At 39.1% G+C, this 23554-nt stretch overlaps 1 protein-coding gene across 1 annotated transcript in view; it reads right to left on the bottom strand.

The window, feature by feature from the left end:
- drp2 (dystrophin related protein 2) overlaps window positions 1-23554 on the bottom strand; it is an 84464-nt gene that overhangs the window by 20983 nt on the left and 39927 nt on the right. Inside the window, exons 6-14 of the mRNA XM_072395439.1 lie at window positions 21454-21600; window positions 15090-15168; window positions 12612-12672; window positions 10175-10236; window positions 9587-9661; window positions 8016-8217; window positions 4651-4736; window positions 2813-2970; window positions 56-222 (exon numbers count right to left, since the gene is read on the bottom strand). Coding sequence (XP_072251540.1) covers window positions 56-222; window positions 2813-2970; window positions 4651-4736; window positions 8016-8217; window positions 9587-9661; window positions 10175-10236; window positions 12612-12672; window positions 15090-15168; window positions 21454-21600 — 1037 coding nt within the window. The remainder of the gene's footprint in view (window positions 1-55; window positions 223-2812; window positions 2971-4650; window positions 4737-8015; window positions 8218-9586; window positions 9662-10174; window positions 10237-12611; window positions 12673-15089; window positions 15169-21453; window positions 21601-23554) is intronic.

Genomic DNA, 23554 nt, shown 5'->3' with positions numbered 1-23554 from the left:
AAAGACTAAGTTCACCCCTGCATGCATTTTCACGCAGCCACACAAGTTTGGCTACCTGAATCCCTTGATAGGACATTGTTTGCAGACAGAGCATTTGGCCTGGTGCTTGGTCGACTCTGCAGCAGCCACACGGTGGAGGACAGGCAGCCAAACCATTGACTGAGGCTCAAGGCTCATCCATTCAAGGAAGTGAGACACCTCAATGGCAGGTTTCCCTGGGGCCTGGAGAACAAAGTTGGAGGAAAGAAGAGGGGACATAGGTCTGTAAACAACCCATATATAGATCAATAGCAGGCCAGTTACCTAAAGGAAGGAGAGGAAGGAGTGGTTCCTTTTCAAAGGTTGTTCCAGCTACTTACGAGGAAGAAGGAATCAAAGGGAATAAAGAAGATGAGTGGATAGAAGGTAAGACAAGATGTACAAAACTAAAGGATACTGATTTTATGCAAGTGGTTAAGTAGTTATATATTTCTGTGTGTTTGCATGTTGTCTGTTCTTCTTGGAGACAGCTTGTTCAGAATTCCGGAGAGTGGAATAAAAAAGGAAGTCAACCTTATCCAGGAATAACTTTCCAAGCGCAAAGAATCTGTGATGTGCTAAATTCTCATTAAGTCTGCATCAGAGATGCATTAAGAGGTTGATTTCCCCAGGCTCCCCCCACCACTCAAGCAGAGGGACATAATAAATGTGTATGTGTCTGTGCACACTGATCACAGACAGTGAGGTGCACAGAGGTGGGCAGTCTCCAGTGGATGAAGGAGCTCCTCTGTTAGTCGAGTAGCCAGCTTCACTCCCTGTGGGAGGTCAAACGACAGCTCCTTGCAAACTGAACACCTGGAGCAGGAACTGCATACGCGGAGCACATCACTCAATCTCAAAGCAGCACACACAGCAGATGTGGTGTTTTAAACATCACCGGGAAAAATATGTCTAACATGCATCAACCCATGAAAAATTTGTTTTTCTATACTATATTAAATAACAACATGTCTTTAGGAATCAAGATTTACACTGAAGTACAACGCTTATGAAAGAATATAGAAATATTCAATTAGAGTTTTCTCGAATTTGTCCAATCAACATCTGCACACACTGTAACACCTTCAGCAAAATCAGATCATTCAGCCTATTCTGTCTGGGATTAATTCAATCTGCTCTTTTGTCAGCAGAGTCACAGTCTCCTCTCTGCATTACAGGGATATTTCATCTATAAATAAATGCTCTGACATGAAGCTAATGGAGAAACAAACTTCTGATACAGCAAGTATGGACCAGAATACAGTGTAAACATTTAAAATCTGCCTTAAAATGAGGGAATTACCCTGTCGCTTACTCTTCAGCTCCTGATTATTATCCAGTAACACAAACTGAGTTTTAAACATTAGAGGTTTTTGAAACCTCAAAAGTTCATGCTCAAACACATTTAGAATCTGTCATGATCCTTGATTTTACTTGAAAACATCTTTCCCTGTCTGTCAGGATTAATCGTATTTCCTGTCTTTGTCTTTCCTGCTATCCTGGAGCATTTAAAGTTGATTCGTTCTGCGTTCATTTCTTTATTCATGTATTTGGTTTTCTGTTCTTTGTTTTTGACTTTGCTTGTTGATAGAATGTCATGTTCAGTGTCTAAAGCAAACCTAAACCAATCAGAGCAATACAGAGCTTCACATTTAGTGAGTAAGAAAAGTCATTGTTTAGTGCCATTACTCTGAAAAGACATCAGTGAGGCAGAAGCCAGTCTATGATGCTGACTGGTCTGAACTTTTATCTATTAATGGATAGCTTGAAGCCTGGAAAGATGGATCCTGAGTGTCATCTTATGAATACTGCATGAATATGCTGCCTCACAAGGTAACTTTAGTGTGTTTTACCTAAGAGTTTTGTTTGCCTGGAAAATAAGTTTTCATAAGCTTCTTCTTAAAGCATGCCTTTTGCTGGCTGCCCCGCATGTCCTCAGTCTTTTCATGTAGGTCCTTTCCTGAACTCTTCCCAAAACAGGATGAGAAAAGGACAGCTCTGCTCATTAACTGCAGTTCTGTGTGCTTCTAGATTCTGATCCTACTTCATATTCTCATACTTACTTCACTTACATATTTCAAAGGATTATATTCAATAAGACAATCCCCATAAATAACATTACACATTATCTAATGATGACTATTCATGCACATAAAATGCAATGTAATATTAATATCATGTGATGCTTAAGGAAATATTTTGAATGTGTTCGCTGCAGTTATAGCTTCTTACAGTAGTGGAGGATGATGAGCACTTCAATTTCCTGTAATTTTGAATTTCTTTTTCCTCTGTAGGAAGTCAGACTGTGCCAATCTCTGTAAAATACAACTTCATAAAGCTGGCAGCTTCCTTTTCATCTAATCCAGTTTCTACCTTTAAATTCCGTTTTAAAATAGTTTTACTGTTTTTGCCAAGAAAAGTTCTGCTCTGTTTCCGTTCACATTAATATAGATTTGGATAGTTTTGAGATACTCGAATAATTAGTAATTTGAAGATGACCTTCACATTTCTCACTGAGGCGACAAAGCCATTACCGAAACTATCACAGCTCTTAATAAAGCTGGCAGCTTCCTTCCTCAATAAGATGCTGGACCATTGATATCTGCAGAGATTCAAAGCTGCAGAAGTTTAAACCTGTGACAGTACTGTTTGATCAAATGTGGTAAGTTAATATCAAAACATATGTACAACGCATGATTTTTATCTGCTCTTAAGAGTTCCTAGCATGTGCATGGAACAGCACATCTGTTAATCTGTTTAGGTGTGAAATGCATGAATACAACCGTGTACTCACCACGCGGAAGCAGCTACGAACACTTGGCTCCACGTTGCTGCCGCCAAAAGCGGCTACTTCACCCAGCTGGCGGGGGATCTGGATGGCTTCATGAAGCAGCAGACTGAGGTGACGCTGGTCTGTCAAACCTCCAGTACCAGACACCTGACGGAATAAATCTGCAAAACATACATGCCATTTCCATCAATTATGCAGTAACTAATCTGATAACACAACATTAAGTCAGGCAACATAAATTATGCCGTGTTGGTGTTTGTTTAAAAAAAAAATATATATACAATTGGATTATCGTCACAGCTTTCTGTTTTTTCCCCTACACATCTGTTGATTGAGGGCATTTGTATTTATTGCTGAATATAGGCTTTTTGAAATGTAAATTAGGAATTTAATCCCAAAGGCAATAATGATTTTAGTAAATATGAAAAATATCAGTTTTTCATCCCTGTTCTGAGTAATGGGACTCAAATTTGTGTCAGCAAGGGCTATCTAACCACGTTTATGGACTAAAACTCACTTTAGTGACATATAGGAAGAGAAGAAATAAGTAACAGTGACCTAGCTGGTCCATTTGAAGATGAAAGGGTCGCATAAGTAGCCTTTACTAAGACAGCCGAAAGTTTGCCTGTCACTAAGGAGATGAATGTTGACAGACATGAGATTTGGCTGCATAATGCCAGTATAAGCATCCCATGTCTTCGTGTACTTATTCATCCCCACAGGGAGAACGCTTGGTTTTGACACCTGCATTTTAAGCAGCCTCCTCATAACCAGAGCTGAGGCATGTTTGACGTTTCCAAAAAAAGACAGTTTTATGAAGATACTTTCACAGTATATCAGTCCATCGCGTCTTAAATATGCAGCTTGCAATGTCTCAAACTCTGGGGTGAGGTAATTGTATTCATGGACTTGGAGACATGAGCCACAAATTATAATTGAGATATTCAAGTCTGTCAGAGATGTGGAAGAATTGTCAAAGACTGTAAGAGAAAGCAATAGAAATTTGATTCCCCACCTGCAGATCATATTCAGTAACTAATTTTGTTAAATTAATTTAAGAGAACATAAAAAAATTGATGTGGAAACTACAAAAAGAGGTCAGTGACAAAACACTAAGTAGTGCCAATCATGTTACACAAGACAAGCACTGATAATGATTGTTATAGAAGAAATAATAACCATTTGTTTCAGAAAAACAGGATGAGTAGGAGAAATGAAAACCTCTCAGGGGCTTTATGAACCCAGAAAAGATTGTGACTCACATAAGGGATCATTCATTTAAAGGCAGATCTGTTATCTTTCAGTCTTAGATCTTATACAGATGGTATGCCAAGCATGAAAAATCCTGGCATGGGGTTTTTGAGTGTTGTCTCAGATCTTGTAATAACTACAAGCTGTTCTAGGTCCAACTATAATCACTTAGAATGCTCCTTTTTCATTCAGCTTAATGTACAACACGACTCGTAAACTGGGATAACAAGAGAACAATAAAAACATATCTCAGACCAGAACATGACACAAATAAAACATTACAACATAATTTATATGTTGAAAAGGATGAGGGGAGGGCCTTAGCTCTTTGCTGGTTGACTTGTTAAAAAAAAACAAATGAGAGCCATAGAAGGACAATGTGCATAAATGGTATCTTTGGAAAGCAATCCTTTTAGGGCCTCTGGTGCACTTTGTACAAGTAAAGAAAGCTTTCTCCATTATGGCAGTGGAGCCATTTCCTCCATTACACTAAGTGGATGCCTTTATGTGATACTGGCAATTGGGCTTCTTTTGTTTTGAATCATGATTGCAGCTGAGAAGATGCATTCACCTCCATGAATCAGACTTACATTTGTACTTCTCTTGGACGTCTGCATTGCACAAGCTCACCAATCCCATCTTGAAGCTGAGAACTCGCATTTTGCCATTTCGAGCACTACAGGAAAGCAAGTGAAGGAAAAAAGTTCTAAGGTTATGATTTTAAAAAAGGTGAATAATCTCAAATTATAGCGTACTGGGTCATAACAATACATTTATACATTGCTTGAGCCCTGCTGGGAGGAATTACATGGGTCAAAACATCACACTAAAGGTCAGTGAAGTAGTGTGAAATCATATTAGAGTGCATTCACAGCAAGTAAAGGCACCACAGGGATTTGATAAAGTGTTACATCTGTGGGTTTATGCCCAGAAGAGCAATAACAAGTTCATATGTCACTTTCAAACACATGCATAAATACAGTATAAACACACTCAAACACCTCCCATACCATGAGTATGAGGTTCAAAAGTGCTCTCCCTGAAAGAATAAAGTCTGATCATCAACTGGTAGCAAGGCCAGCCAGAAGGACATCTTTTTCAGCTTGCTATTCTAAAAAAAAGGATTATGGGAAAACAACTGAGGAAAGATGAATCTGAGAAACAAACGATTCATCACTGATGCGAACGCATCCAGGATGAAGTGCCAAGCTATGCTTCATAGGCAGAAACCAGACTTACCAAATTAACACTTCAATCGCTAAGTGAGAAATCAAGAACATCACATTCATCAGACAACTTCTGATCAATGAGGCATGAAACTGAATAAAAGAGTGAGCTCAGTATCCAGAGCCGGCATTCAATGTGTTTGGGACACATAACTGTAATTTCCATTTTTGGTCAAAACACAAAAAATTAAGCAGATTAGGAAAAAGTCACATGAAAAGACATGAAGGACATCAATGTCATTCCCATTCCCAAATTATATTCAGGCTGAAGTAAGTCCAGACAAACTGGAGAGCACATGGAGGCGACTGGCTGTCAGCACCTTTCACATTACACTTCTGCTGCGTGCCACAACTTCAAAATGCACCCCAGTCCAGCTCCATGGAGGACACATCACTCCTGCACACCCTGCTAGTGTGACAACCCAACCCTATGTATGCACACACACATAATGCAATACAATGTCAAGTACATTCTTTGGCACAAACACATGTATAAATGTACTCACAAACACAGACATGTCTCTTTCACATTTCTGCCAGCCATTTATAGGGAAACAAAAAGCAATTACTGAAATTTATTCAGAGGTAAAGACTCTGATTGTGTTTCATAAGTAGTGAGTGATTAAGGACTGCAGACCAGTTTTAGAGGACTTGTTATAACATTCCTATTCTTTTGTCTCTGGGTTTTCTCCTGGACATAGCACAAAAGAGTCACCTGGGATCAAAGATAGGTGAAGAGTGTTAGTGGCGAAGACCATTTGTTTCTGTTGTGTCTCAGAGGGGATGACGTTGCCTGGACATTGTTACTGCAGCTGTACCTGGAACTGTTCTATTAGGACAATAGCTTTTATAGTGATAACCTCTGACATCACTTAAAGTGAGCTTGTCTTCAATAATATAATATGCTAATTAACCTAATACGATGTGATGGAGTTGGAAGCCGAGCAAGAAATACCCCTACTCTGCAAGATTTTTAGATTTGACTTGCAATGGGATGCGTTATAGTCATAGTTATGGCTGCTTAAATAGCAGTATTCAAATGTATCCAGTAGAATTGTAATGCCTATTAAGTGTTTCATCAGACATTAAGAAAAAATAAGTAGGAATTTACCAGAGGGAAAAAGTCCATGAATTCCATTAAACTTAGCAGCCAATGTAAAATCTAAATTTCTCCATCACTGACAGATAGAAGGTCTTCTCAGAAACATTGTGCTTTGAGCACCCAGTGGAGGCTACATGCCTCATTGTCAGGAAACAAATAATGCAATGTTGCATATTTTCCTGCTCAAAATCATATTCATTTGAAGAACTTATTAGATTTCAGATTGTTTAAGTGGTTTTAAGCCTGTGCTACGAGGGGCAAGTAATTAATACACAATATTACATAACCTAACAAGTTTCTTCATGCTGTCTACGGGGCCATGAAGTTTATGCAGGACAAAGCTCTTTCGCATGTAACCAAGTACTGCACCACTCGTCCACATAGCACAGGCCTCAAAGAGGAGAAAGAACTAAGGGTATGTACACCTAATCCAGGAATAAATCTTGATCTGTTCATGAATTGGTCAAAAACAATCTTTTCAAATGCCAAAAATCTGTAGTAAAATGGTAAATGGACAGTATTTTAATACTACTTTTGTAGACTTATTAACAACTTAAGGTGCTTGTACACCACAAGCCACATTTACACAACACCTATCAGTCTGTAGAGTTTTATTTTCTCTATTATACACATGCACGGATGAGTGCGACAGCAGAAACGTGGGGTTCAGTATTTTCCCCCCAACACTTCTTCGTGTGTACTGGGGAAGCCAGGGATTGAACCACTGACCTTCTAAATGGCAGACAACTGTTCAGCCTCATGACTGACTGCAAGGACTGTATTTGTTCAATGATAAAATCAATTCAGAGGAATATTATTGACCAAATAATTGTGGAGGCAGTGTTAAATCAAATTCAATGAGCAACATATGAAAAAAAAAATGGTGTCATTTTTTTAAACTCTGTGATGGACCTGTCCAGGGTGTACCCTGCCTGTCGCCCAATGACCGCTGGGATAGGCTCCAGCCCCTCCGCGGCCCGACCAACGGAATAAGCGGGTATAGAAAATTGATGGATGGATGGATTTTTTGCACTTCTCTGTTTATCATTCTTTCTTTCCAAAAACTGTCACCTACATTACCCACAAGGCAACTCAATTAAATCTAGACTGACAGTTTGCTTTGAGTTTCACTTGGGGTTCAGACATCGATGCTTCAAGCCAATAACTGTAAGCAGACATGAGGGGCAGGTCTGGTGAGCACTCTTCTAACCCCAAACTCCATTGACTATTTTCTTGTATTTCCTCAAGCTGTTAAATATTTTCCTTTTTTAAACTTTAAGCAGAGCTCCCAAAGACAGTAAACTGTTGAAGATTAGCACAGCTCTCTTGTAATTGGTCATCTGGGTCAGAACCAAAGAGTCAAAAGTATGACCGCTTTGGATGATTTTGTTTTTCCACTTTCCACACGGTCAACACCCTCTACTCATTTGAAACACAATGCACTTTAAAAGAAAGTCAATTTCTCTGGAGGTGAGATACTTGGTTGGTGAAAAGTTGTATTGAACAAAACATGTTGGCTGGATGAGGAGACACTAACTTGGTCGGTTTAAAGAACATTACCTAATGCAGGCTTTGAACGAATTCTTCACTTTTACTGAGATGGAAACAGTTCACCCAGCTTACCCACCTGTCATAAACGTTGAGCAGCCAGTTGAGACACATGTCAACACAAAGTGGAATGTTGACCAGGATGGACCGCTCCTCCTCCAACCTTTCATAGAGAGCTGTTAGGCCATGAATCACCTCCACCACATCCATCACATGCTCCGCCTGCTGCAGCTCCTGCTCCCGAAACACTTCCACAAGGCCGCTCAGTGCAACCAAATCCACTAAACAGAGTGCAGACGTACTTTAAGGAACACAAATATCTGACAATTTAAGCTGTTTGAACATTTTTTTGAGTTTTTTAAAACCTGTATTTTTAATTCTAACACTTTCCTTGTGAACATAAGACGAACCTTTCTAAAAAAGAAAGTTGTTTCATGTACACAAGATAACAGATATGCTGAAGTCTCTGCTCCTGTGTTAACTTTGTTTACACACACTAGTGCACATTCACCCCGGAACATACAAAGATGCATGGTAGGAACATCCTCATCCACTCAGCAAATGAGAACAGGGGCGACAGTAGTGCTTATTCTCTTTTTTTGGCCACTTAAGCTCTACCATATGTTTCAAGAGCAGTGGCACAAATTTGATTTTGTTCTCCTAAACTAATTTGATGGCCCATCCCTCGGAGTGGAGCTAAAAGGGTGTCCGTTGATGCCAGGTATAATTGGATAGCACGATAATGAGGTAGAACAGAAAGAGCAGATAAGAGGAGTATTCTCAGGGTTGGAAGGGAATCACCTAAAAATGTATTTCTGATGGGCTCTAACACAGCACTGCTCAATCATTCACAACGTGTGCAGAGAGAAAGAGTGAGAATACTGCAGTTATCAAGGCAGAGTGGCAATTAAATTCCATAACGATATCAACTCATAGACCAGAACAGGGTAAGATAAGAAGGCTAGCAAGAGGAAGAAAGTGGGAGAGTGATTGAAAGAGGGTTTTTGCGCATTTCTGCTATTTTACTACAGAAACTTTGAATGTGGCTGAGAGAGAAGGTTAGAGGAAGGTTGCAAGAGAAGGTAAAATAAAGGGGCTGCACATTAAGAAGCAAATGCTCAAAACTGGACAATTTTGGGGGACAAATATCAGCTGAATTAAGTTCATAGCACAGGGAGTTTGAGCACTACAGATATTGAAAAAATGGACAAGACAAAAGGTAGGGCCCTGATGAGACACACAATCAAGCTTCAGCCATGCGGCAAAAACTAATCGCCTTCAGTTTTCTAAGTCAAATGGACCAATTAATAGTTAATTACTAGGCATGCTAGGCATCCAGGCCATGATGAAAATGAGGAAGGATTCTGGGTGGTGGGTAATTCTAGCGGCTCTAGACAATTAGCAGCACTTTTGATTGCAACAGCAGAGGAGAATGCAGTGAATTTTTCCAACTATTTTCATTTGGGCAGAAAAGATCAATGATTCTTTTGACCGCCAAATAAAGAAACATGCCACAGCTAGTCGTTATATGTCATTCCCACAGAAAGCACGTCATAGTAATTTACTGATGGTGCAGGATAACAATGAGTCACTTAGCCAGCCATTCAGGGGCCGCAGACAGAGAATACATCAGTGAAGTACTGTACATACATCTCAGAGCCTTCTGAACTCGTCGCAGCTTCATAGCAGTCCTGTATGCTGAGAACTTGATATTGTTCAGATCCGCTAATGGAGGGAAAAAACGATAGAAAGAGATTAGAGAGATGAGAGAAAACTAATCCATCCAACACCTCTCTGCATCCTACTATCGAGGAATTAGATGTCCCTATCAGTTCCCCTGTTTATCACACCACTGCAGCAGTCATTAGTAGTTTATTGCATTACTAATATTATCTGTGCACATGCATGTCTAGCTGATGAGCATGTGACAGCGTCCATATGGCCCCTGCAAGCTCCCTGTGTCAGATGAGATTAATTGTATAACACATAAAGTCGTTTAATCACAATTAATTAGAGGTTAAGCGGGAAGCAATCACAGCACTGGTAAATTGAGCCTCGTAGGTTAATGACAGTAGAATTGCCGTCCCTAAGGTGGTCGAAATACAAGTCCCTTAATGAGCAGCATGACAAGGCCTTCAAAGCAGAAGCCCAGCAGCGCCACGCTACTGGTGTTGCTGTAGCTCAATGGGGGTTCTGGTCGACTGAGCAAGAGTGTGCTTTAATTGTCTCACTACTCACCCAGTGCTTGGTACAATTCTGTCATCTTTGGATGGTCCCAGCACGTTGTCTGGGCCTGATGGCTGAAAATATTAAACAAAGCGGAATATTTCATGAAGCAGGGAAGAATGGAGGTGTGCACATTTTTTTTCAGGCAAGAAAGATCAAGGTAAAAATGGAACACAAATGAGCAGAGACGAGCAGGTGAGGCAGACAGCAAAATGAGTCATATGAAATGGGAGCAAGTAAGACAGAAAGAGAAAAATGAAAGGGCAGAATAGGTTGACCGCTGTTTACCAGTTAAGCCAAGAGATTTTAGGTGTGTAGAGTGCACACAAGTGTCAAACATAAAAGGATTCATGTTCAGGCATTAAAGTCACACCACACTACTGGCTCTGCTTCACTCATAAATACAACATGAAATCCAACTCATACCTACACTGAAAAAGAAAACTCCAATGTTACTGCAGTATTTGAGGGACCATATAGAAAATGTGTGATATATCAAACAGATCAAATAAAAGGACAAGGAAAGTAGAATAAATGAGAAACCCCAGAGCAGGAAATCTGCCAGAACCCAGAACTAAGGGGGTCTTTCAGGACTGCACTCAGCATTTTACCTGCACAAGCGCTCATTGATTACTACCCAATGGAGTGCCACTCAGACACTGTGCACCTTCCACCCCCACTGGAATAACAATACACTCCCTAAAAAAGCAGTAGACTAAACAAAAAACCCACAAGGTTGTGTTGTATTTAAGTCTATAGAAGGCTAACTGCATATATGCACAAATAGATACCGTATAGCATTCTGTACAAACACATTTAAACCAGTTGACTGATAAAACCACTAACACTCTGAAAATAATTAGCAGGAATTTAGTTTTCAAGCAGATCATGATAGCTCAATATTTCATTTTGAAATAATTTGCGTTTATCCACCAACTAACAAAGGTTTTGAGTAATTTAAAGGAAATTTGTGATTACCCTGAATATGACAAAGATTCACTGTATTCTACAGCACTGTATTCGCTTGTGTAAGTGACACATGACGTCCAAAACAAGCACAAATTCCCTCTCCCTGTGACTGTCAGGATGAAGACTTTTACCCTATCCTATAAGAACTCAGAAATGTCTTTGTGGTCAGTAAAAGTAACATTTTAAAAAGAAGTAACATAATGAAAGAAACAGCTGTGTTGGATTTTGCAGTCAATGCATGTGTTTTTTTTTTTATTGTATTTGCTTTTAAAAGTATGGAGCAGGTTTTCATGCTGCTGGCGCCTCTGATTTCTGCAGCAAATCAAAGAAGCCTTGAGCTGCCCTCTCTGATGTCCTTGGAAAATTAGGACATTTTATTTATGTGCATCAGAACAGTTGTAGATGACAAGGGCATAGCAAATCTTTTCTGTGATTAACAAGATGAGTATTTAGGGATTTACGTTTTCAACTTTCATGTATTTTTCATGCAGCTAAAATCGATGTAGCTGGAAGACACACATAAGTCTTTTCTGATTATCATTACAAAATAACTTCGAATCAAAAAGAGGAAACTTGTACAACTGTCCGATAACAATGAGATTTGTGTAAAATCTAAAGGATCTTCTATGTGGCTGGTGCCCTTCCATGTCCCACTGACTCATTGATATTGCATTATTTGAACAAGCTATACCCAATAAAGGCAGAACAGTGTCATCCATTTGCATTCTGTTTAGGTAGTTTGATATGGAGTAGTGAAAAGCTCATCATTTTGACCAACTTTGTTTTTCAATTCAAATTAAATTCTAGCCAAACTGACCGTGGTTTCATGTGCAACGTGACCCCATTCAATGAATCAGTGTTCAGGCTGTCATCTGATCTGATGGATTTACGGCATATCTTCATTTTTGCTCAGCTGTTTTGCATTTCATTTCAAGCAGTCGTGGACCGATCATAATCCCATTATAATCAACATAAAGTTTGTTTTAGAGTTGTTTCAGCTGTGTTTTGTGTTGTGGTGAATAATCTAAACGTGCATTCCTATGTCTTCTATGAACGTAAACTATGTCTTCCTCAGTTTTTGCTTTCTGTTCAAAACAGAATTGCACAAATGTATGCTTCATTGCTGAGGATGTAGCCATTGTGTCTATCTAAACTAACTGGAACAATTATTGGACAAGTCTAACCAGGAGTTCTTTATTGCTTTTCCATGACATGGCTGCCATGTCATGGCCTTACATCTAAGCAGTCATGAGCTCAGCAGAAAAGTTTTAACATACAGAAAGACCGAAGTATAGAGCAAGTTAACACATTGTAAAAAAGATGAGAAAAAAAAGCTATGTATACCCAGCTTTGATTAAACCAGTTTGTCACAAAAATAACAAATTACCCTGGCTTGAATTCAGCCACTTGACAGCCGCCTGCCATAAAAAATATATATTTACCTCAACAAACCAGACACTGACCCTGAAGCTGCACTTACTTGATGTAGTAGGGCACTTTGTTTGGGGAGATGGCGCGCTCCCATGGTATCTGCACTGAACCTGTGCAAACACAGTGAGAAAAAATCAATTTCAGAATGGACATGTCATGCATGAAATGCCATTGTGCACAGTGTGCCTGACAGCGTGTCCAGACACAGTGTCCATTCAGACCCTCTTAACAGAGCTGCTTCCCTGTACAACAGGCGCAGTGAAGCCAAAGAGATGAGTCCATTGTGTGGGATTTCCACAGAGTGTCGGTTTGTTTGGCACAGTCTAATAGATTACAGCAGGAGGAGGAGTTGAAGAGACAGGGTTACTGTAGCATCTTAACCGGCCACCAGACTGAACCACGGGGGGTTCAGCGGAGAATCAGAGAGGACCCACCGCACTCAGAGAAGCATGAGGCAGTAACTATGTTCAGACTCACCCATGTTTGACAGAGTCTTAAACATTCATTTACTGACTGCTACAAAATAAGTTGAGTTGTGTGTCGATTATTGAATAAAAGGCAATATTTTTTTTTTATAAAAAGCTCTGAGTTAGTGGTTGACATTGTTTGAACTGTATCAAATCACACAGTGGTAAGGCAAATCTACTACAAATGTAACACTCCTCTAAGGTATGAATATTGTCAACGACAACCTCTGGCAAAAATGATGTAATCACCACACTTGGAGGATAACTTAACTTTAACTTAACTGTTTTATTTTATAAATAGCTATAATAAAATAAACAAATTTAATATATGATACAAATTTATTTAATTTTACAGCTGAACATTAGGGATTAAAAAATGTAATCACCATGTTATTTCCATTTGTAAAACAAATACTTGCACAAATCTGATATGCACATAACTCTGCAGTTAAAAGAAAGTGCTTGCAGAGCCTAATAAACTGTTGCATATGGTTGATTGGCTGGAAACATGGGCCAAACAATAGAGCTGTCAGTGGAAAGGATTAAAAATCTCCTTTCAGAAGGTAATTCAACTTGGGGATTAGCAAAAGATCAAATATGAAGCAAGTACAAAATAGAAAGGTTGCAAAAAGGAAACTGGCTGCATTGTGGTGTGGTGGTTAGCACCATCGCCTCACAGCAAGAGGTCCAGGTTTGATTCCCAGCTGGGGCCTTCTGTGTGGAGTTTGCATGTTCTCCCTGTGTGTGTGTGGGTTCTCTCCGGGTACGCTGGCTTCCTCCCACCGTCCAAAAAAGAATGCATGTTAGGTTAATTGGTAACTCTCTAAATTGTCCCAAGGAATGAATGTGAATGTTTGTCTCTGTGTGGCCCTGTGATGGACTGGCAGGAGAAAAAACAAGGTTACAGTGGACAAAAGAGAAGCTGTGATGGACTGTGGAAGATTGGATGGAAGAATCACTAATATTCATTTGAGGAGATGGTCCTGAAACCTTTGTTTGGTGCAAGTCGAAACATGTAAAGATGACTGCCTGAAGAAAACAGGCAAATTTCCACGATCACTGATGATACGAGGTTAAAGTCAGGCAATGCATGTGATTTTCTTTTTTTTTTTTTTTTTTCAGAAAATAAAACAACTGAATGTACATCTTCCAGGATGCCATCGTTATTTTTACAGGGGTTGAATTCATGGAAGAAAGTCAGAAATTATAATCTTGGTTGATAAAAACTACATAAATATAAACTAAGTTGTGTCAGAGATCAGAACAGAAAATAACATTTCAATGACAATTTCTGGAGCTGCTGTAAGTCTGCCTGATGATCATCTTTTTATGCATTGTGCTACATATTTGCTGGGTAAATGACCATTGATTTTACATTACTTTTTCTGGGTACACAGGGTATATGAAATATAACTACATTTGGGCAGCAATTTAAAATAGCAATCTTATCATATAGTCTATTATAAAGTGAGTAGTGAGGGATTTCGGACACAGCCCCAGTTACAGGAGGGTTTAGTGGGGTGAGTTGGCTGTGGAGTCATGCTAAATAAACCCCAGTGTAGCAACTCAGCGCTACAGCAGTAAATTTGAATGGGTTTGGTGAGGAGACTTGCAGTCGGACTATCATTTCAGATGCATTTGCAGAAAGAGTCTTGTAACACAGAGCTTTTACACTTCATTGTCAGTTTAAATTAAATCACATTTCCAGTCTCCCTGCTACTTCTCTGTAGCCTCTGAAGAACAGCAGGTAGACAGAGAAACTGAATTTATAATCATAAATGTGTATTACTGCACAAATGAGGGCCACGTGTGCTGGAGCTGATGGAGACAGACAAAGAAAGCCTGCCAGCTCCACCTCTAACCCAAATTTGCACACAACCCCATGCACATATATAGCCTCATCATAGTTGTAATACACCAAACCTAACCCCCCTTCCCCTGATCCTCACAAACACACATATGTACACACATGCACACTTTTGGAGATGGTGCCTTGGCACAGCATGTCACAGACTGGTGCAACATGAGACAAACTTCAAATAGCAGAAGAGGACTCTTACTGGAGAGGAAGTGTTGCGATCCAGGGCCAAAGTCTCTGTGTGCATCCTGGAGCTGTTTCAGCCGCTCCTCTATGGAACCCTGAGGACACACACAAACACACGCACACGCACGCACACACACACACACACACACACACACACACACACACACACACACACACACACACACACACACCCACCCACACACACACAAAGTTAAATCAAAGGGAATCATGCTGTTTGTCCCTCTCTATCAAAAATCCCCACAATAGGAAAAGCACACACACAGACCACGTGCTTCTCCTCCATTAGTTAGCTGTAGAATATAAAGTCTTTGTTCCTCTGCTGCCCAAGCCCTTGAAGGACTCTGAAAGCCTTTGAAGAGCAGCAGGTAGAATATGAAGACCGAGATTACAAAATAATTTGTTTCATGAAAACAAGGACAGCCATTCGTGGTTGCAGTTCCAATGTGGAAAAGAGCTGGAGGAAAAAAAAAAGATTTAATGAGGGAGAAGGATAAGGTTGCAAAGCCTCAAATGTGCTGCATCAATAACCATGGAGACTAAGTTGACAGAATTAAGTTTGCTATTGCCTTTGAAAAAAACATTTCATATCAGGTATTTTTCCCACCAAATGGGATTTAAGCTCCCTAATCCTGGTTTATTTGAAAAGTATTGGACTTGGCACATAAATCCCCGCTCAGCTGGATGTTGAAATGTGTCCTCAAACAATTGGAAGTAAATCCACTCACTATGAGGTGAAGACACAGATAAAGACAGAGAGAGAGAAGAGAAAGATTGAAGAACCATTAGATTTCCAAGAGAAGATCACGCATAACGGGTTAAGTTGGTATTTCTCAATGCTCCCCAACCAGAAAATGAAAAAAATACAATCCGCAGCATGATTCTAAATTGGTTGAGACTAATATAGAGCATTGTCAATGTGCCGTGGAGATGTTACTGCCAACCGTGCTGTGTTGTACAATCTATTTGTTGTACAGGCAATTTGGGCTGTCATAAGGAAGATAAATGACTAAATTATCCATGATCGACATTTATTAGTAAATCAAATTTGAGAATAGATTTTTTCTAGCCTCACTGCAGCCAAAATGAACACAGCACAGGATGTTAGACAGATGTACTATTTATCATTTTAATTAAGATAAAACTGGGACGAAGAAAAAGCCGTCTCAATTGTGCTCACATTTGAAAGTACATTTGTGCATCCTGTTCAACTTGGGTAAAGCAGGGCAGCTCAAAAACAGCTGACATGATATTCTGTTAAACCATTTGCAACACCTGTCTTTTCATATGTCTCTAAGACTCAACTCTAACAGAAAAACTGAGAGCCATCCGAGATTTGAGAGATGAATATCTGCTATGGATATGGATACTAAAAGCCTTTTAACATATTGATCATCAGGGGATGTAGGAGGCTTTCATTTACTTCCTGAATCAAAGCCCAGAGGACACAGACTACCTACTGTAGCACAAAGATAGAATTGTCCTGTAAAAGAACAAGAAAGCAAGGAAAGATGAGCCCAGTTCAGTTCTTCCTTTGTAGATTTCCCTCAATCCTTTCAATTCACAGAGGAAGATATCTTTAAAAATTCAGACTTGATACAATTTGTATCTGGAACAGACCATTAAACTTCACTACGCATTGTAACCCCTTCTGTGTAAAAATAGAAGACTGACACTTCTTCCTATTTAGATGCAAGCGCATTCCATTCAGCACACTAGAAGAAACATTGATTATCACAGCTGCATATGCAGGATATGGAGTCCCTGGTTTTGAAGCAAAGAGCACTTGAACTTAATCAGTTTGGTCCTAGAGCATCTTAGAGAAGGGTTTAACACATCTAGAAACAAACAATAATCTCACAGAGGCAGCATGCCAATTAACAGGATCTTGTATCCCGCACCACTAATCTGTCACTAAAGTACGTTTTATATGCTAATTATCATAGTAAGTTAGTAAATGACACAATAAGTGGTGTCGGTCAACCTGAAACGATCTAACACATTAAGCATCAGATTTGATAGCTATATCATTAGTTTTCACTCTGTTTCAGTTTAACTATACTCTAATGTACAGTCGTGTAAAAAAGAAAGTACACCTTCTTCTAATTTTTATAAGGTTTTACATTGCAGAACACAATGAAAATAGTGATTATCACAATAATATTAAAAAAGAAAACGTGGTCTTTACAAAGTGTTAAAACTGGGTAAATATAGCTTCAGATGAACAACAACACATGACTTATTACACTGCATCATTATTTATTCAACAAAAACTAGCCACAGTGAAGAAGCAGTGTGTGGAAAAACTAAGTACACCCTTACTAATTCCATAGGAAGTAAGAGGGTAAAAAACAGCCAGATGATTCTAATCAAATGTAAATAATCAATTGATTATCATCAAGTGTGAGCACTTCTGGAAAAGCTTGTTTTGTTCACTATGTTATGCAGAGGGTGAGAACTGAGTATTATGTTGTGCAGCTTTTGCACTATTCATCTTTGCATAATCAGCTCCAGGGGCTTCGAAGCAGTCCCCAGCACAGGGCCAGCTTTCTGCATCAGTTTGTTCAGTTTCTTTGAGTCTCTGACTTTAATTTGGCAACCCTGGAAAATGGCTGCAAAGCAGATTGGACTCTTTATCACAGACTTGTACAGGACATGGTACGTCTTGGTGCAAACAATGAAGGACCACAGCTTCCCTGAGAAGTACAGTTTGTTCTGTCCCTTCTTGTAAACAGTCTCAGTGTTGCATTTCTAGTTCAGTTTGTTGTCCATGTGAACAGACAGGTATCTGTAGTCCTCCACCACCTCCACATCTTCTCCCAGGTTAGACATAGTATTAATATGTCCTCATGTGTAAAACCTTGGAATTGAAAGACAGTATACTTTCTTTTTAATGCCTGTATCTTTGCCAAGAGCTGCAGACTGCATTACATATTCAAAATATACTTATTTTATCATGTGCAATATCTGAACAGAGTACTTGTAATTTTTTCATGTTTCTTGTCTTAACCCAACATGTTTAAAATCATATACTGCATAGATTAAGAGCTTATGATAAACAATGCACTGCCAAGGAACTGTCTTTGAAAAATCTACATGTTTAAACCCAACAGCAAGTGAACTAAATGCTGCTTAGAATGCTCACAGTGCTAAAAAAAAGTATTTAGTTTTGCTGCTGTCTAGTCATAAATATAAGTACAGGAACCATAAAAGTGATAACAAATCTTTTCTGTAGCAGACATGAATGTGTGTGATATCCTCATATAACAGCCAGTCGTTCTGAAGATATTTCACTCAGAGGCACAAATGTCAACTTCATGGAATTTTGAAGGAAAGGTTAAAGGATCATAAGAGCCATTAACCAACAGTCTCTTGGGACACTGAATGTCTGTGTAAAATGTCATAGCAATCCATCCTATAGTTATGGAGATATTTTAGTCTGAACCAAAGGGATAGGCTGACCACCTGACAGACCAACGTTACCATACAGCACCCCTCTACATTACTTCATCTTCTACCACAATGATGAGAATGTATTCATAGAGCACTGGTGTGCAGCTCAGTCTGACTGTGAAAACACAAAATAGGTTTCACTTTGAGGAGAAAGGCTTGAACATGTGACTTTATTTACTTCAATCAGAGCAGGGAGCATGAAAGAACTTGCAAATCAACCATACAGCTACTGTGGCCTGATCTGCCCTGTTTTGTTTTGTTCTGTTCTGTCTATGAGCTATGTCACACCAAGCAATTTCAGAGCCACAGTGGCACTTTGAAAGCAAAGCAGCGTCAGTGTGCAGCAAGGGTGCAAGGTGGAGACTGGAAATTGATTTCTGAGAATCATTCAAGAAACCCCAAATCCTCATGTTTATGGAAGGGAGACAGAGAGGAGAAGAGGATGCAGTGGCTATTAAAGCAACATGTCAAGTGGAAAAGGTGTCATGAGGGTTATCTAATGGGAGCAGGATGTTCTGACATGAGGTGAAAGCTGAGTGGGTTTTGTTGTGTTTGTGGGAGCACAAGCAGTTGGCCGATGATGGATGCAACTGATGCTTGAAAAACACAGCAGTTACACTAATGCACTGAAGATAGTGCAGCCATACATTTAGCTAAGCGTTGAGGGGAGGGCAAGTTCAGTTCAATCTTTAAAAGGCTTTAAGAGAGAGTGCTTTAAATTCATGGAAGTGCTGCCCTCCTCGTGTAAGTGCATGGGTTCAAATTTGCCAGTCCAACATTTGTACTGCATATCTTGAATTGTACCACATTTGAAAGATGTCCTGTTAGATTCAAGAAACCTAGATTGTGCTGATAGTGAATTGTCAGATTCATGAACATTACTTTTGTTTTGTGATACAGTGCATTATCCTGCTGGCAGTAGTCTTTGGAAGATGGGTAAATAGCCTTTATACAGAGAGGTACGTGATAAGCAACAATACTCAGATAATCTGTGCAATCAAACAAGGACTGATTGCTATAAGAATGTTTCAAAGTGTGCCACAAAGAAAGAGTATTCCTAAAAATGTGTTAAAAAGTTATTCTTTCTTTAACTTCCACTTTATAATGTAGAAAAGTACAGTGGATTACAACTTCAATTAATCTCAGAATTTCATTGGGTTTTTATGAGAACTACTTAAAGTTCTGCATGTGTTTCCCAAAGCAAAACTTTGCCTGCTTTTAACAGCTTTTTACTGTCAGCTATGTGTGGCACTGTAGATAATGCTGAATGCACATAAATTAAAAATACATACAAAATGTTAGTGCTGTAAATGAGTCAAAACAAAGGCTTAATGTGAAAACTAAGAAGGTTGCTGCTTAAAGCAGAAGGTGTTTTTAAAGTCATATTAAGACAAAAAAAAGGCTTCTCTTGAGTTTCTTTGTCATCTGTTGTGAATGTCACTGTTATAATTTCAGCATCAGCATGTGGCAAATATGTACCATAAATAAAATATACAGGATATGGAGGATGAAATATAATATCAGGAAACTTTTGTAGCAATAAGAGGAAGAGAAGAATGATGACATTTAGTAGGTCAACTAAAGAAATGTGTTTTCTATGCATTAGCTTAGATTTATTTTCTTTTTTTTTTTAAATCAAATACTCATTTAACAGCAAACACAAGTAATTTTGGCATTATTGAGCAAAAATAATTGACAGGAAACTATAATTTAGTGTAACTTGAGTGTAAGATTTTGGCCAATCACAAGTTTCTTCAGAAAAAATTAGGTGGGTTGAATAAATAATAAAATCCATATAAAGGATAGGATGAAGTGAATGGAGAATTAAATTGCTGGATTTAACCAGAGGATTTGGGCTTGAGTCTTGTTTGTTCCCTTTTCAACATTTCTACTGACCCCAGCTTTAACAAACTACTGATGTGATAATAAAGAAGCACAATAAAAATATTTTTTCGAGAGATTCTCCAGTAGTCAGAGATTTTCTCCTCTAACAAGTGTGAAGGAAGCATTCATTAATATCTGTCATTTCTTCTTGTCATGTCCTCAGCCACAAAGCTTTCGGGAGACAACTCTCAAATACTAAAAGATTCATTAGGATGCTTGTGGAAACAAGGCCTTGGGCTGACTGTCAACACCAACAGTTAAAATCCAAACTAATGAGTGATGTTTAAAGGCCTTTCTCACGTCCTTAAACTGAGTTCCTTCAAAAAAAACAAAAGGAAACAGTGAGCTCATTAGATGAATGAAGTGCTGGTGAATAACTACAGCTGATGAAAAAAAGGCTGCGGCAATTTCATAAAGTTTAATTCATTCATTCATTAGGATGAACTGCACTCTTCATGCTACATGAGAGTAAACTAACTGATTATCATGCTGTGTGGGGGAAAAAAAATCCCTGGAGACCAATGGCTGCTTTAAGCTGTAAGGATACAACAGAAACTGCCCAGCATGAATTAAACTCATTAAAAGAATAGTTAAATATTTTTTGGAGTTTGCCTATTATTCTTTTCTTTCAGAGAGTTAGATAAGGAGATCGTTACCACTCTCATGTCTTATACAAGGCTGGAGCCAGGAGGCAATTAACTTAACTTACATAAAGACTAGAAGCTAGAGCAAGTAGTTTAACTAGCTCCCTTCAAAGTGTTAGTGGTATCTCATTTATAGCGGCCAACGACAGTGATATGCATTTCTCAAGGAATTCAATTCACGTTAATGAAAAGTGGACAGATTATGCCGACAGGTTGTGTGAGGGTACATTGGGGAGCTGTAGTACCAAGAGACCAAAGTATAGGGACTTCAAAACTCAAAAGATGAAAACTGGATTCTCTACTTTAGATCCTTAAATTATTGCAGGAAAAAGTGCTGCAGACAACATCAATAGGGGAAACAAAGCTCAAAGTGAACTCTACCTGAAGCACTTTCCATCTGTTGTTGAGATGCTCCAGGGCACGAGCATTCTCCATGGACAAGTGGACATCGGAGATAGCCAGCTGGTGAGCAAGATCATTGATGTGTTTCATGCCCTCCTTCACTTGGGTCAACTCTTCCTTGAATAACTGCAGGCATCGGAGTGAGAACAAAGAGAGGGGCAGAGAGCAGTGGATTGGATAGAAGTGGAAAAAAATAATAATTTGAAGGAAAATTATCAATTTTTAGATTAGTCAAACACAGATGACATGAGTGATTAGAAAAAAAACCCAGCCAGCCTAGACCAACTGTTTGGCAGTGACAGTGTACTGACATATTTTACTCAAAAGGGATAGAGTATATCAGTGTGCATTTAGCAGACGCTTTTATCCAAAGCAACTTACAGGTAGGCAGGTCTTGCCTAAGGACCCCTACTGAAGGTAGCAGTACCTTTCATGCAGGGGATTTGAACTCAGGTCATCCACATGAAAGGTGGCAATCTTACCACTACACTATCCAGTCCCTGGATATTTGCTTGCATGAGTGTAAATAATGGTAGGCACCTGGGAATTTCTAACATAAACAGAATATAGCATACAAATAATGGAGTGTGAGAGTGTAAGCAGTGTGTGTGCACAAGTCTGTCCAGTGTTTCAAAGAAAGATGATGCTTAATGATGCTATCATAAAAATGATAGACAAGGGGTCTGATTTCCTAAAGCATAAACCAATAACATCAAAACACCTTACATTTACAACAGACTTCAGTTATTACTTACTGCTTTAATAGCTCCAAACAGATCATAGGTTATATGAGGGAAATTGTACCGGAGCACTTGTATTATTGAGCACAAAAACACCATTAAATGCAACTTTAACATCACTTTTACAATTATAGATTAAATGATCTACAGCTACTATGACTAAATTCAACACTTTCTCACTCTTCTTTCCTCCCTGTTAATGGAACTGATAATACCCCACTCTTCCCGAGAGGAGGTAACTCAGATGTTATGCCCTCCAGGAAGGAACAGTATATATCCACCTTCTGAAAACCTTCACCTCAAGGCATGAATATAGATTTTGGCATAAATTGTTGTTATATACCTCTGTATATTGGATATTTCAGACAAATTATTCAAGATGTTTTTTTTTCAAGTTGATGTTTAACCTTTTCAGATTTTCTCTACAATAATTCACACTATTGCTATTCTGGTTCTCAAAAATATGTGGAAAATGCACACCATTTCATTGGCTTATCAGCCAGATGTCCTGCTAAGCTCAACAGCGAAAGTGGAAAATACAGCCACTTGCAACTTTATGACTAATGCAAACACAGCAGTGTAGACCTGACGCTTGACACCTACATGGTAGTGGCTGCCTCCAAACTCCTCCAGTACTAATATAATGACATCTGTAGTAATCAAGACCAGTCAGTAAAGACCCAACCACACGGCCCAAAGGACCTATTGCTCATGTCCAAAGCACTCCAAGACATCCTCAGGTTATCTTTGTTCGTGCCCTAATGGTAGGAGCTGTTTTGGTGGCAAAGGGAAGACCTACTCAATATTAGACAGGTGGTCATGTAGTTATGTCTGATTGGTGTAGATTATATCGTACAAAACTGTCCACTGTGGTGCCATGATTGTATTCATGGAACTTGAAGTGACCATATTTGGACAAGAAAATAGAGCTGACTGAACAAAAATATGCCTCTTTGAGGCCTAATATCTCTTTAACTGCAGACTTATTACAGAATTATTTTCAAAAGGTGTCACCAGCAGATTGTTCAAAGAATTTGGCTATTGACACCATAATGACCTGAGGGAAAATATGCTGACTTGTATTTCTAAAGAGAAGCTGACATTGAGGTGATTGAGGTTGTTTTGGAGCCACACATGTTTTTCAGCCATGACCTACTAGTCATCAGTGGTTCTATATACTATATATAGGCACTTTTGCATTGGCTTCAGTTTTGACAGTGGTGGGTCTACAGTTGATTCCGGTTGTTTCCTGCTGACAAATGTGTCCAATTCATTCAACAGTTATGCTTCCCCCTTCCCACTAATGGTCATTTGCAGTTAGCCAGCTTGTGCCAAGGCCT

The sequence above is a fragment of the Leuresthes tenuis genome, unplaced genomic scaffold (genome assembly GCF_036924035.1).
Source record: "Leuresthes tenuis unplaced genomic scaffold, fLeuTen1.0.hap1 SCAF_11, whole genome shotgun sequence".
In the NCBI taxonomy this organism is placed as follows: Eukaryota; Metazoa; Chordata; class Actinopteri; order Atheriniformes; family Atherinopsidae; genus Leuresthes; species Leuresthes tenuis.
Note: the sequence above shows the minus strand (reverse complement) of the source record. Positions and strands in the feature narration are given on the sequence as shown.